The sequence below is a fragment of the Pogona vitticeps genome, chromosome 1 (assembly GCF_051106095.1).
Source record: "Pogona vitticeps strain Pit_001003342236 chromosome 1, PviZW2.1, whole genome shotgun sequence".
NCBI lineage: Eukaryota > Metazoa > Chordata > Lepidosauria > Squamata > Agamidae > Pogona > Pogona vitticeps.
Genome location: NC_135783.1, coordinates 94,833,031 through 94,845,769, shown reverse-complemented (window position 1 = coordinate 94,845,769; position 12,739 = coordinate 94,833,031). Strand labels below are relative to the sequence as shown.

The following is a 12,739-nucleotide window of genomic DNA, read 5'->3' as shown; positions in this document are numbered from 1 at the left end:
GGATTCTTCCAGACTGAGAATTTTGACTGTTGCTTCCTCCACCTCCCATGTACCTTTCCCTCAATTATAAATTTTAGATGACACAGTGGCAGAAATCACTTAATACAGGCGTCAAAGAGGATAGAGTCATATGAATGCAGAGAAGACCACTTGAAGAATAAAAGCACTTGGTTTTAATTATTCAGGCTCTATGCATTCACACTAATAGATGAAGACTAATGAGTTCACTTCCAGAAGATGCTGCAAAAGGAGAAAGACACCAGCACTTAACAGAGCACCACAGAGAAATTCCCTCCTAAAGAAACCATCCCTTTTTGACCATATAGTAGTGATGGATAAACAGAGACTTCTGGAATCTAGAAGTAAAACTGTCTCCCTCTATTTGTAGTTTTAGTAAGTTGATTTCATCTTTTCTTTCCTGTTGTTGTTCTTCCAGCTCTGCCTTGGGACCCTACGTTTTTTTCTCCTTCACTGCAGATTTCATTTGCATCCTTAAATCTTTAATTTGTTCAGATAGCTGCTCCATCTCTCCTTTTATCTGTTGTAATCCAGTAAATAACATGTCTTGAATATTCTTTTGCCAGTTTTTGAGTGTGTCTTGTTCCATGATTCAAGCAGTTACTGACTTTTCGCAGGTATTATCTGGGTCTTTTTCTAGCAGGTGGTAAACACAATGGATATTTACAAGGGCAGCTTGTGCCTTGAGGCAAATAACAATTCAATCTTTCTCTTCAGCCTTCATGATTAGTAATGGCTGGCAGGGGGAAGGGGCTTTCCTCCTTTTAAAATATCTTCCCAAGACTGTTTCTGACTGCTTCACAGATTTAAATCCATCAACTTTATTATTCAGAAGTTTATGGTTATATTGTTCTGCCGAACAATACAGCAATACAAATAAAGTCACTTTCTCCCCCCCCTTCTTTTCTTTTCTTCCTTCCTTCTTTCTCTTTCTCCTGATCAAGCCTCAAATGGAGGGAGGGGGGAGTGCTCGCCCATCTCGCCAAATATATCTCTAGTCACTTCCTTTGACAGATTACATCCACTCTCTTCATTATTTAGGTCCTTAAGAGTTCCATATGTAAAACAAACATCTTAACTTACTTCAAGTTCTGGCCAAAAATATTTTCCAAAATCCTTCTGTACTTTTCCACACTCTGTAAGGGGCATTCACAGCTTTTTGCCAAGATGGCTCCCATTCGATTTCTGTACTCAGATGAGACTATAAAGAGAAGAAAAACCAGGCTTCCACTGGCACTTCTTCCTTCTCAGTCAATTCTGCTGCTTCAGACTTTCACTTCTCCTACTGAAAGTCCTTGTCCCACCAAGTTTTTTTTTTGGGGGGGGGGGGGGGAACCAAGTGGTCTAGGACAGTTTCAGCAGCCCTCTTGAAATCCGACCGGTCTTGCTGTGACGAAGCCCCACCTCCCACTTTTCCTAAAAACTTCTTAACCTCTGTACCATAAGTAGGGAGCTGCAAGTCTCATCCATTATTGCCAGATAGGCAGACAGAGACAAGAAATAGACTTTAATGGAGGAAAAAGACAGACTTTTGTTTGGTAAAGTGGGCAACAACTGCAAAATTTGATATACAGAATATCTGTCTTAAATAGCTGCTTGTTCGGCACTTGAATCTGCATCCCAAATCATATTTCTTGTTTTTGAGACACCTCTCGCTATACTACATTGAACACTTGACTTGATGAAGATATTCTTTAGGATAGAGGTGGCCAGTCTTGGTGGTTTTGGAGGCCACATTCATGCCTCAAGATTCTACAGGATGCGCAGAAATGGATCAGAACAAATTAATATTAAAAGACAAAAAAAAAATAAGATGTGTTTGCCCAAGCATTACTAATGCTTGTTTAGGAGAAATGGGAATCCAGCTTGCTGAAGTCAAAATCACCACTCTTGGAGTACTTCAGGAAAGGAAGCAGCCAATTTTTGAGGAAATTCAGGGAGATTTGGGGATGGTAAATGGGGGGATTTTTAAACTTGGGGGCACTGAGGACCATAAAATGGTTCTGAAGGTCACATTTTGTTCACTCCAGTTTTAGGAGAATGGGAATTTTGGCACAGCCAATTCATACCATTTCTTCCAGAGCTTAAATTCCACAACATACTATACCTTCTCTTTTCAGTAATAACATTAGGGTGACTGTCCCACCGCTGTGACATCAGCAAACTCAGTTCCATTTCTTCCTTTTCAATGTGAGGTTCATTTTCTTCATCATCACTATTTTGGGGATTTTGACAACTTCCAGAAGAAAAATGCTGGGATAACCTTCTTTGTTCTTCAATGTCATATTCATCATCCTCTAGTCCAGCTAACAGATGTACCATGGCTTGATCAGCACTACTGTCTACTGCAGGAAAACAAATTCAGACATATCGTTTTAGCCTATTACCTTTTTGGCACACAAACAAGGCACTTTTCTTACAAATAATGTTCATTTCAAATAGCTTACATTTGTTTTAATAAAAGGAAATATAACACTAACAAAAGTTTATAAAACTTTTTTTAACTCCTTGGATATGAAGGACAGGTTACTTACCTGTAATTGTAGCTCTTCAAGTGGACCTCTGTGATTCACACTCTGGGTGATCCGTGCATGCGCCGAGCCTCGGCAGAATATTCTAGAACTTCTGCGATCAGCAAAGATACGTTAGTACAAGCCCCTTCCCCCAGTATATGTATCTTGGCATCAAGGCTCTCCCTTCAACTTAGTCAACTGCTGCTTAGGAGTAAGGGTGTGACAGTGGGGAGGCTGGGTTGCGATGTGTGAATCACAGAGGACTACTCAAAGAACTACAATTACAGGTAAGTAACCCGGCCTTCTTCATCGTGGCCTCTGTGAATCACACTCTGGGTGATTAACAAGCTGCTTACCCAGAGGAGGGTGTCACACCAAGGTAGAAGAAAGTATAGCATAGCCAAAAGTTGCACTGGACTTCTGGTGAATGTCTAGCCAATAGTGGTTAATAAACGTGGATGGCAGCAACCATGTGGCAGATGCCCAAATCTCATGGAGGGGAATCCCCCGGAGAAAAGCTGTGGATGCCGCCAATGCCCTCATAGAGTGTGGGCGAAGGGGCTGTGGCACGGAAAGGCGTGCAAGCTGGTAGGCAAGTTGGATAGTAGAGGCAACCCACTTGGATATATGCTGAGAGGTGACTTGGAAACCTTTTGATGGAAGCTGGTAGCTGACAAAATGTCTAGTTAAATGCCAGAATGGCTGTGTGCTATATAGAAATCCAGAGCCCATCTTACATTTAAGGTGTGAATGATACATTCTTGAGGAGTGGATGGAGATGGGAAGAAGGATGGAAGAACCAATGGTTGCAAGAGGTGGAATTGGAAGACAACCTTGGGAAGGAATAAAATATGTACAAAAAGCTAAACCTTGTCAGGGTCGAACTGGAGATATGGGTAGTTGGATTGCAAGGCTGCAAGCTCACTGGCGCATCATGCTAAAGTGATTGCCATGAGGAATATGGTCTAAAAGGTTAGGAGATGGAGGTCTGTTGATGTCAGTGGCTCGAAAGGGGCCCTTGTAAGCTGTCAAAGGACTAGTGTCAATGACCAATGAGTTGGAGGGGAGCGTGTATCAGGGTATATGCAAGTTAGCCCTTTGAGAAAACTTTTGAGAGTAGGATGTCTGAAGAATTTAGAGGCTGGAGAGATTAGTGGTTGGTGTGCCTCAATGGCAGAGAGATATACTTTGAGTGATGAGATAGAAAGTCCTGTGCACTTAAAGGTGTAGAAAAAAATGTAGAACATGGCAGAGAGAAGGGTTAATTGGTGGCCATGCTGTTGAGGAAGTGAAGGATTGGATTTTTTCCCATTTATACATGTAGGCTTCCCTGGTTGAGGGTTTCTTTGCATGATGAATAACAGTCATCAAGGAGGCAGAATCCTCCATGTTGCAAGATGAAGCACTGGAAGATCTGGATGGAGGATCTGAGTCCTGTTTTGGGTGAAGAAAACAGGGAAGATGGTAAACCTTGGAAGATAGCTGGTGGAGAGTGAGAAATCAGGGTTGTTGTAACCACCACGGGGCTACCAGAATGGCAATGAGCTTGTCTTGCCAGAGACAGACGGCCACGTTGTGGAGGAGAGGGAATGGTGGAAAGAGGTAGGTCAGTATTTTGGGCCAATGTCTGATGAAGGCATTCCCGATGGAGTTCCTGCCAACTCCTAGATAGGAAGACCATTTGGTACAGTTCCCATTCGTGGGCTTGGTGTTCTTTGCAGCTGAGTAAGCTTGCTAGGTTGTTCTCTTGGCCAACTACATGGACTGCCATGAGACAAATGTGGTGTGAGAGGCACCACTCCCACAGGTCGATGGTGAGATATAGGAGGCTTGGCTAGTGAGTAGTGTGCCTTGCTTGAGGATGCAGTATATTGCCATGGCATTGTTTGTAGCTATCTAGACCATTTTGCCACAGAGGTGGTTTCTGAAGGCTTTGCAGGCCTTTATGATGGCTAGTAGTTCTAGTTCATTGATGTGAAGCATTTTCTCTCCACTGGGCATGGATCTGGAGGGATCCGCAGTGGGCTTGTATCTGTGGATGGGGTTGCTGGAAGGGTCGTCCCATTTTCAGGTTTTGTCTGGAGAACCACCAAGAAAGTTGGGAGGCAAGCTCTGGAGTGACACATAAGAGAGCATGTGGAAGGTCGAGGAGTGGGTTGAACAGGGCCAGAAACCATGCCTGAAGGGATCTTATATTTAGGCGAGTGTACTGAACTACAGAGGTAATTGAGGCCATCATGCCAAGGACACACTGAACCCTCAACGCAGGAACAAGTGTGTGAGGGGTGAAGGTGCTGAGCAGAGAAATTAAGTTGAGATGTTTGTTGACTGGGAGAAAAGCTTGAGTTTTGTCAGAGTCCAGGTAGGCCCTGATGTAATGCATATGTCTGGTAGGTAGTAGGGTAGCCTTCTGCAGATTTACTACGAGGCTGAGATCTAGAAGGAGGATTAGAGTGAAATGGATGTGGTGCTGTGCTTTGTGGTGAGAGTGAGCTACGAGAAGCCAGTCATCGATGTATGGGAAGATTTGAATGCCCTGCAGTTTGAGGTATGCTGCTACGGTGGCCATGCATTTGCTGAATACCTGGGGGGGGGGGCTGTGGCGAGCCCAAACAGGAGTCTTTTGAATTGATGGGTCTGAGCCCCTAGCTGGAAGTGCAGGTAAGGCCTGTGAGTTAGACTGATGGAAATGTGGAAGTAGGCATTCATGAGTCGATTATCACAAAAAAGTTACTTACCTGGAACTCTGGTTCTTCAAGTGGTCCTCTGTGAATTCACACTAATGGATTAATCTGTGCCTGAGCAGATCAGCCTCGGAAGCTTCTATAACTTCAAACATTAAGTGCCAAGGACCTCCCATCTAGGCTATACCACCGCCCCCCCCCTGCACCTAGTGCCTTATTTCCATAGAACTGTCTGCTGCTGTACAGTATATTAACAAGTAGTTGTGACGTACAGCGGGGGGGAGGGCAGGACATGTGAATTCACAGAGGACCACTCGAAGAACCAGAGTTACAGGTAAGTAACTTCTTTTTCTTCTTCGTGGTCTCTGTGAATGCACACTAATGGGTGACTAGCAAGCTGACTTACCAGGAGATGAGTGTCACAAAAGGACAGAAGCCAAAACAGCCCTTAACCACAGCAGCCTCCGCCTTGGCTCGGACATCGAGGCAATAGTGCACTGCAAAGGTGAAGGGTGCAGACCACGCCGCAGCCTTGTAGACATCAGTGAGGTCAACACCATGCAGGGACGCTGTGGAATAAATCACTGCTCTGGTTGAGTGGGCTTGAACAGTGGCAGGCAAAGGCTTGTGGGCAATCTCATATGCCAGTTTGATTGTAGCAACCACCCATCTGGAGAAGGTTTGAAGTGAGACCAGCGATCCTTTAGAGTGTCCTCGAAACACAAATTGAGAGGAACTAAAAGACTGAGTCCTGGAAATATAGTAGGCCAGAGCCCTCGTGACATCCAGGGAATGGAGTGATTTTTCCTAATTAGTCATAGGGTTGGGAAAAAAGGTAGGAAGGACCAACAGCTGACTGAGGTGGAAAGAGGGACATTTGGAAACAGAGTGACCTTGTCAGGGTGAAACTGTATAAAGGATGGGTCTACCCGCAGTGCCGTCAGTTCACTTGCACACCTTGCTGAACTGACAGTAAGAAGGAAGGCCGTCTTGAAGGTAAGCAGTCACAAGGACGTGGAAGCCAGAGGCTTGAACAGAGGAGACATCAACTTACGGAGGACTAGTTGGAGAGACCACTGTGGTGTGGGTGGCTTGTAGGCTGGGCGCATATTGCGGAGACCTTTCAGGAACTGCTTCAATGTTGGATGTTGAAACAGCTTGGCCGCATCAGAAAGAGGCGGCTGATATGCCACTATCGCGGAAATGTAGACTTTCAGTGTAGTGACAGGCCACGCTGCAAAAAGGAGGAGAAATCTGAGGAGAGTGTCCAATGATGTGGGGCACACAGGCAAATTGTGCTCAGAGGCAAAGTCACAAAAGGACTTCCACTTCCGTGCATAAGTAGTCAGAGTACAAGGCCTACGGGCTCGACTGAGGATGTTCCTTATCGAAGGTCCAGCCTCCAAGCAGTGAGATGCAAGGAGTCCAGATCCGGATGGAGTGTCCTGCCATTGTGGAGGGAGAGTAGACGAGGAAGGTTAGGGAGCCGAAAATGATCCACGGCCATCTGAAGAAGAGGGGCAAACCAGGGTTGGCAAGGCCACCAGGGAGCGATGAAGATAACATTCGCCCAGTCCTGGCGGATCTTGGTGATCGCTTTCTGGATTAGAGGGATGGGAGGAAACATGTACAGAAGACCTACTGTCCAAGGGACCATGAACGCATCCCCCTCTGAATGGCTCCCAGCTGCAGCCTGGGAGCAGTACCTGTTGCATTTGCTGTTCATGGCCGAAGCAAACACATCCAGGCATGGAGTGCCCCACCTCTGACAGAGGGAGTGGAAGACTGCATTGTCCAGAGACCACTTCTGAGTGCAATCCTGGGACTGGCTCAGACGATATGCAAGGAGGTTGTCAGTGGAAGCTACATGTATCGCAATCAGGAAGATGTGGCGTTGAAAGCACCACTCCCAGACTTGGATTGTGAGATACAGAAGCCGTTGGGAGTGTGTTCCTCCTTGTTCAGATAGCACACAAACGTGGTGTTGTCAGATGCCACCTGTACCACTTTCCCTTTGAGGAGACGTTTGAATGCCAGAAGAGCCTTGAAAACAGCCAAGAGTTCCAGAACGTTGATGTGAAGATAGGCTTCCTCTGGAGACCAGTGGCCATTGGCTGTCAGATCCAGGATGTGTGCACCCCAACCAGTCGTGCTGGCATCTGTGGTGAGCTGGATCGAAGGCTGGAGAGGACTGAAGGGCCTGCCCACAAGGAGATTCGAGCGGACAGACCACCAGGTCAGTTGCTCTACCAGCTCCTCTGAGACTGTAAGAGTCTTGGAAGGCAGATCGATAAGAGGATTGAACAATGCCAGATACCAGGCTTGAATGGAACACATCTTCAGCCTAGCGTGTTGAACGACTGCCATGGTAGAGGCCATGAGGACTAACAGGTGCTGGATCAACAAAGCTTGGACCCATGCTCCTGCAGTGAAGTGAGGAAGTAACTCCTGAATCTTCAGGATGTGGTTTTCTGGAATGAAGGCACAGCCTGAGACTGCATCCAGGACACCCCCAATTTAAGTTGCATTCTGGCTAAGAGTCAGTGTGGACTTTTCTTGGTTGACCTGTAAACCAAGTTTAGAGAGAAGAGACAGCGTAAAGGTTACATGCTGTGACAGTACTTCAGGAGACGATGCTACCAGCAACCAATCATCAAGGTAGGGGAAGGAAGACTGTGATGCCCTGTAAACACAGGTAAGAAGCCACCGGAGCCAGACACTTTGTAAATATCCTTGGCGAGGTGGACAACCCAAACATGAAAGCCTTGAACTCATATATTACGCCATCTAGTGAGAAGCGAAGGAATCGCCAGTACTCAGGACAGATAAAAGGTAAAGGTAAAGGTTCCCCTTGACAATTTTTGTCCAGTCGTGTCCGACTCTAGGGGGCGGTGCTCATCCCCGTTTCCAAGCCATAGAGCCAGCGTTTGTCCGAAGACAATCTTCCGTGGTCACATGGCCAGTGCAACTTAGACACAGAACGCTGTTACCTTCCCACTGAGGTGGTCCCTATTTATCTACTTGCATTTCCATGCTTTCGAACCGCTAGGTTGGCGGAGCTGGGACAAGCGACAGGTGCTCGCTCCGTCACGTGGATTCGATCTTACGACTGCTTGGTCTTCTGACCCTGCAGCACAAGCTTCTGCGGTTTAGCCCGCAGCGCCACCACGTCCCTATACAGCCTATGTTTTTCTTTCCTGCTTTCCTTTTCATTCTGAACAATTATGTATATGTACATATGTACATACAGCCTATGTACATATAGATAATTGTTCAGAATGAAAAGGAAAGCAGGAAGGAAAAATTAAATTTATGGGTAATATGTTTTTATTATCAGATGCCAAGAGCTACTTCATCCATTGTATTGAACTCACCTGCCCGTTCGTTTAGTCTGCAGACTGTGCCAAAGATATATATATATTTAAAAAAGTTAAAAAGACATTACAGTTTCTGTTTCTAACATCTTGAGGCAAGAGAAAATCACATTTAAAGATCAAACTAACATTACTTAGTCACATCAGGGCCTTATCTTGAGTATTGCCCAGCAGTGACCTTTTGTATCTTGACACTCAAGTTTTACAGTTCAATGTGACTCTCTAAGCTCTGGTGACTTCATGCCTTGAGGTCAATAAGGACAAACTAGTCCCCCTGTCTCAGCATCTGGATAGTACCATCAAGGAAGACCATGTGAAAATGTCAAGGCGTAATGTAGAATTCAAGGGTCTGAGATCAAGGATAGGTACAAGTCCACCATCTTTCTTATAATAAACTAGCATGAGAAAAAACTGCTTGAGATGTCAGGATTTTTCACCAAAACAATGGCATCCTTAGAGAGTAGCTTGTCTACCTCCTGAGGCAAAACAGGTGAAGTGTCTGTATTTCTGACAAAACCTGTGCAAGGTGTGGAGTCAAACTCAATTGTGTAACCAGTGGCAATGATGGTGAGAACCCAAGAGTTGGATGTGATAGCCCTCCAGGCATCAAAAAATTGGGCTAGTCTAACCCTATGAACCAGTGGTGCTGGCAACCGTGAGAAGATAAATGGACTGCTTAGCTTTGCGGTCCTGGTGACGGGACTGCTGGCGCTGTCTCTGCCTGCCAGCTTGTTGGCGGGACTGAACTCGGAAGGACCCTTGGTGGGACCTGGACCGATCAAAATAAGATCTTGAAGAGTAGGACCTGCGCCAGGAGCCCTGAGATGTCGACTGGGCTGAGATGGACCTGGCCGTCTTCCTATGTTTGATCAGGCTCTCCAAGATCTCATCTGTCTTCGGATCAAAGAGCCCCTGCCCATCAAAAGGGAGGTCTTTAATCCTGTTCCTAACATAATCAGAGATGGACGCAGAGCAGAGCCACGCATGTCTCTGGAGGGCAACAACGGTGGCCAGCTGCTTAGATGAAATATCCACAACATGTCTGGCACCTACCCTCTCTTGACAGGCCAGAGACATGGCCTCTTGGTGGTGCGTGAGGCAAGCGGCTCTCAACTCCTCTGGTGCCGCGCTGAGAACAGGGAGGACCGCATTCCAAAGGTGTCTGTGGTACATGCCCATGGCAGCGAGATAGTTAGCGAACCTTAACGTAAAGGTGACGAAGGAGTAGGCCCTCCTGCCCAGAGTATCCAGCTTCCTGCCTTCTTCACTGAAGGGGTCAAAGAAGCCCTGGACCAAGTTCTAGACTGTGTGGCATCCACCACCAGGGAATTAGGTGGAGGACGCATCATGAGGAACTCGGTACCGGTCCCATGAACCTTGTAAAGGTTCTCCACCCAGTCTTTAGTCATGTCCTCAAAGACCTTGTCCGGTTTCTGCAGCTGCGGCTGAACAACCACCAGGTCCAGGACATCTGCGATCCTCTTAATCAGTTGGGTGGAGAAGGAGGATGGCTGCCTATGGTGACTGACACTGGAGTAGAGGCATCAGGTGGAGTGGTGTCTCCAATTTCCCCCTCTTCTGAGCCCGAATCAGACCCAGGCTTAAGGCCATTGTCTGGAGAATGGATAGGTGACACATCTCTAGGCAGTTCCAAATCAGACTCCAGCCCAAGCAGGTCCTCCAGGAAGTCATCCCCCCGAGTCCAAGGAGATGGGGCCAGAGACAGAGGGGCCTGCACTGCTAACTCAGGGTGGTGCCTGGGATCCTGAGTAGAGCCCACTGGAGAATCCCTTGAAGGATGAGCAGGGGGCTGTTCTCTCACCCGAGGCTGTGAAGGACGGACAGCTGGTCTCCGGAAACAGTCCTCGGAATAGGCGAGAATCACTGAAACTGTCTGCAAAAAGCCTGCCATTGCTGAAAAGCAAAAAAGATGATTGGGTCGAATGATGTTGAAAACCCCAGTCCTTCGAGCCCGAAGCCTGTTGAGCTTAGAGAGTGCCGGGAGTCCTCCGGCAAAGGATGAGGTGGAGCCGGCTTGGGCTCAAGATGCCTTGTCTTCCTCTTCCTTTTATGAGGAGGAGGGGCCTTGAGATCGGGAGAAGGAGGGAGTGGAGTCTCCGATCGAGCCCAAGGAGAAACCTGCAGTGACTCAGAGGAACGGCTTTGCATGGGAGAAACTGGAGCCATCGTGCCCAAGGACAGAATGAGCTCATCCTCCAGCTCCTCGAGCTCAACCACCAGTAAAGGAGCCAAGGGGCGAGATGGAGACACTGGTGGTGCAGCCCTCTTTTTCTTTTTAAACCGGCCTGGGCTTGAAGAAGGCTTCGATGCTGCAGCAGAGGCCATTGACTTTGAGCCTGAAGAGAAAGATGATTTCTCCGGTCTCTTTGGCTGCCGTGAAGAGTGCTCAAATGGTGGGGCTCTCGGGGGGTCCATGGCAGGCACGTCAAGAGACTTCGACCAGAGGAATGTGGTCAGCCTGTTTTGCCTGCATTTCAAGGCAGGCTTGGTAAAGGCCCTGCAGTGAATGCAAGAGGTTGGCTGGTGCCCTTCCCCAAACAAAAGAGGCACTTTGAATGGCCATCTTTAATAGTTACTTTGGCACTGCAGACCGTGCAGCGCTTGAAAGGAACTTCAAAGGCCATAAAGGCCTCAATAACCAGTTTTATGATAAAGTCCAAACTCACAGGCAGAAGAATCAACAGTCCAGTCCAGGTCAAACGATGGGAGGTCCAAATAATTGTTTTTAGGAAAGCGAGAACGCAAGGAAGCTCCGAACAATGCTACAACAGCGGCGGCAGGAAACGGAACTAAGGCACTGAGTGCCAGGGGGCAGTGATATAGCCTAGGTGGGACGTCACCAGCACTTAGTGCTTAAAGCTATGGAAGCTTCTGAGGCTGCTCTGCTCAGGTGTCGATTAACCCTTTAGTGTGCATTCACAGAGACCATGAAGGAGCACCAGTCTTTTCTGTGGAGCAGCTACCTAGAGTGGTCATATTGACCAGATAGGCGGGATATAAATAGAATAAATAGAAATAGTAGTGGAAGAACAGACTCAAAGGTAACCATGTGATATTTGGTGGTAGTAATGTACTGATTTACGCCTCTGAGGTTGAGAACTGGGTGGAGGCTGCTGTCCTTTTTGGGGACAGTGAAATAATGAAAGACAGACTGTGACTATACAGTGCAGTGGTACAGATTCTACAGCGTCTTTGAGTAATAAGGACTGTATTTTGTTTTGTAAAGTTAGCTATGGAGGTGTGATGGTGTGCAACGGTGGAGGAAGCTAGTGGAATTCTATGCAGTACCCTCACTCTATGATGGAGAGAACCCAGGCACATCTGTGGCGATGTTCTTCAACACAGGTAAGAGTCTCCAAAGAGCAAAGGGAGGTTCGTAGGGGATGGGCGGTAGTAGCAAGAGCTTGGCTGATTTGATGTCAAACCTGATGCTTAGGTTTACAGTCGTGGCATCTGAGTGTAGTTTGCTGCCGGGTCCTGGTGCAATAAGACTGCTGTTTGTAGTAAGGACCAGTAGTTGTTTGCCTTTGAGGTTCGTGCTGAAACCTGATAGGAGGTGTAGGGATGATGTCACTGTGTGTGCTGTTGATATGTGGGGTAAACTCCCCAGTGGCTGGCAGCTGTTTGTTTCTTTTGTATATTCTCAAGAATTTCATCTGGTTTTGGCATTGAAAAGACCAATGCCATTGAAGGAGAGGTCTTTGATATGGGCACGGGCATCCTCTGTGAGGCCAGCTGTCCTAAGTCAGGAAAAATGGTGAAGTGCTACAAAGGTGACCATAGTCTTTGATGTGGCATCAACAGTGTGGTGTGCTGCCAATATCTGTTGTTTAGCTACAGAGAGGCCTTCTTGCTGAAAAGTTTGTGCTAGAACCCTTTTATCATCAGGCAGTGCCTCAATCAGGATAGACATACTGTTCCATAAGAAGCATTGGTAGGTGCCCATAGCCCCTTGATGGTTGGTGACTTTTATGATAAAGGCAACCAATGAATAGAGCCATTGGCCTATTGAGTCTATGCGCCGACTGTCCTTGTTAGGTGGAATAAGGTATCGATGTCGCAAATGAGACTGGGAAGCCTTGACAAAGATGGAGTTAGGTGCAGGCAATTTTTGTACAAAAAACAGCAT

At 47.0% G+C, this 12,739-nt stretch overlaps 1 protein-coding gene across 2 annotated transcripts in view; it reads right to left on the bottom strand.

The window, feature by feature from the left end:
• Nucleotides 1-12,739, bottom strand: part of REV3L (REV3 like, DNA directed polymerase zeta catalytic subunit) — a 112,590-nt gene that overhangs the window by 59,532 nt on the left and 40,319 nt on the right. The window contains exons 1-2 of one of the 2 annotated variants that reach the window (XM_072997740.2): nucleotides 2,553-2,719; nucleotides 2,126-2,363 (exon numbers count right to left, since the gene is read on the bottom strand). In XM_072997740.2, coding sequence (XP_072853841.2) covers nucleotides 2,126-2,340 — 215 coding nt within the window. In that variant the 5' untranslated portion in view covers nucleotides 2,341-2,363; nucleotides 2,553-2,719. Of the gene's footprint in view, nucleotides 1-2,125; nucleotides 2,364-2,552; nucleotides 2,720-12,739 lie in introns of those variants that run through there. The other variant, XM_020805332.3, reaches the window with a different exon arrangement.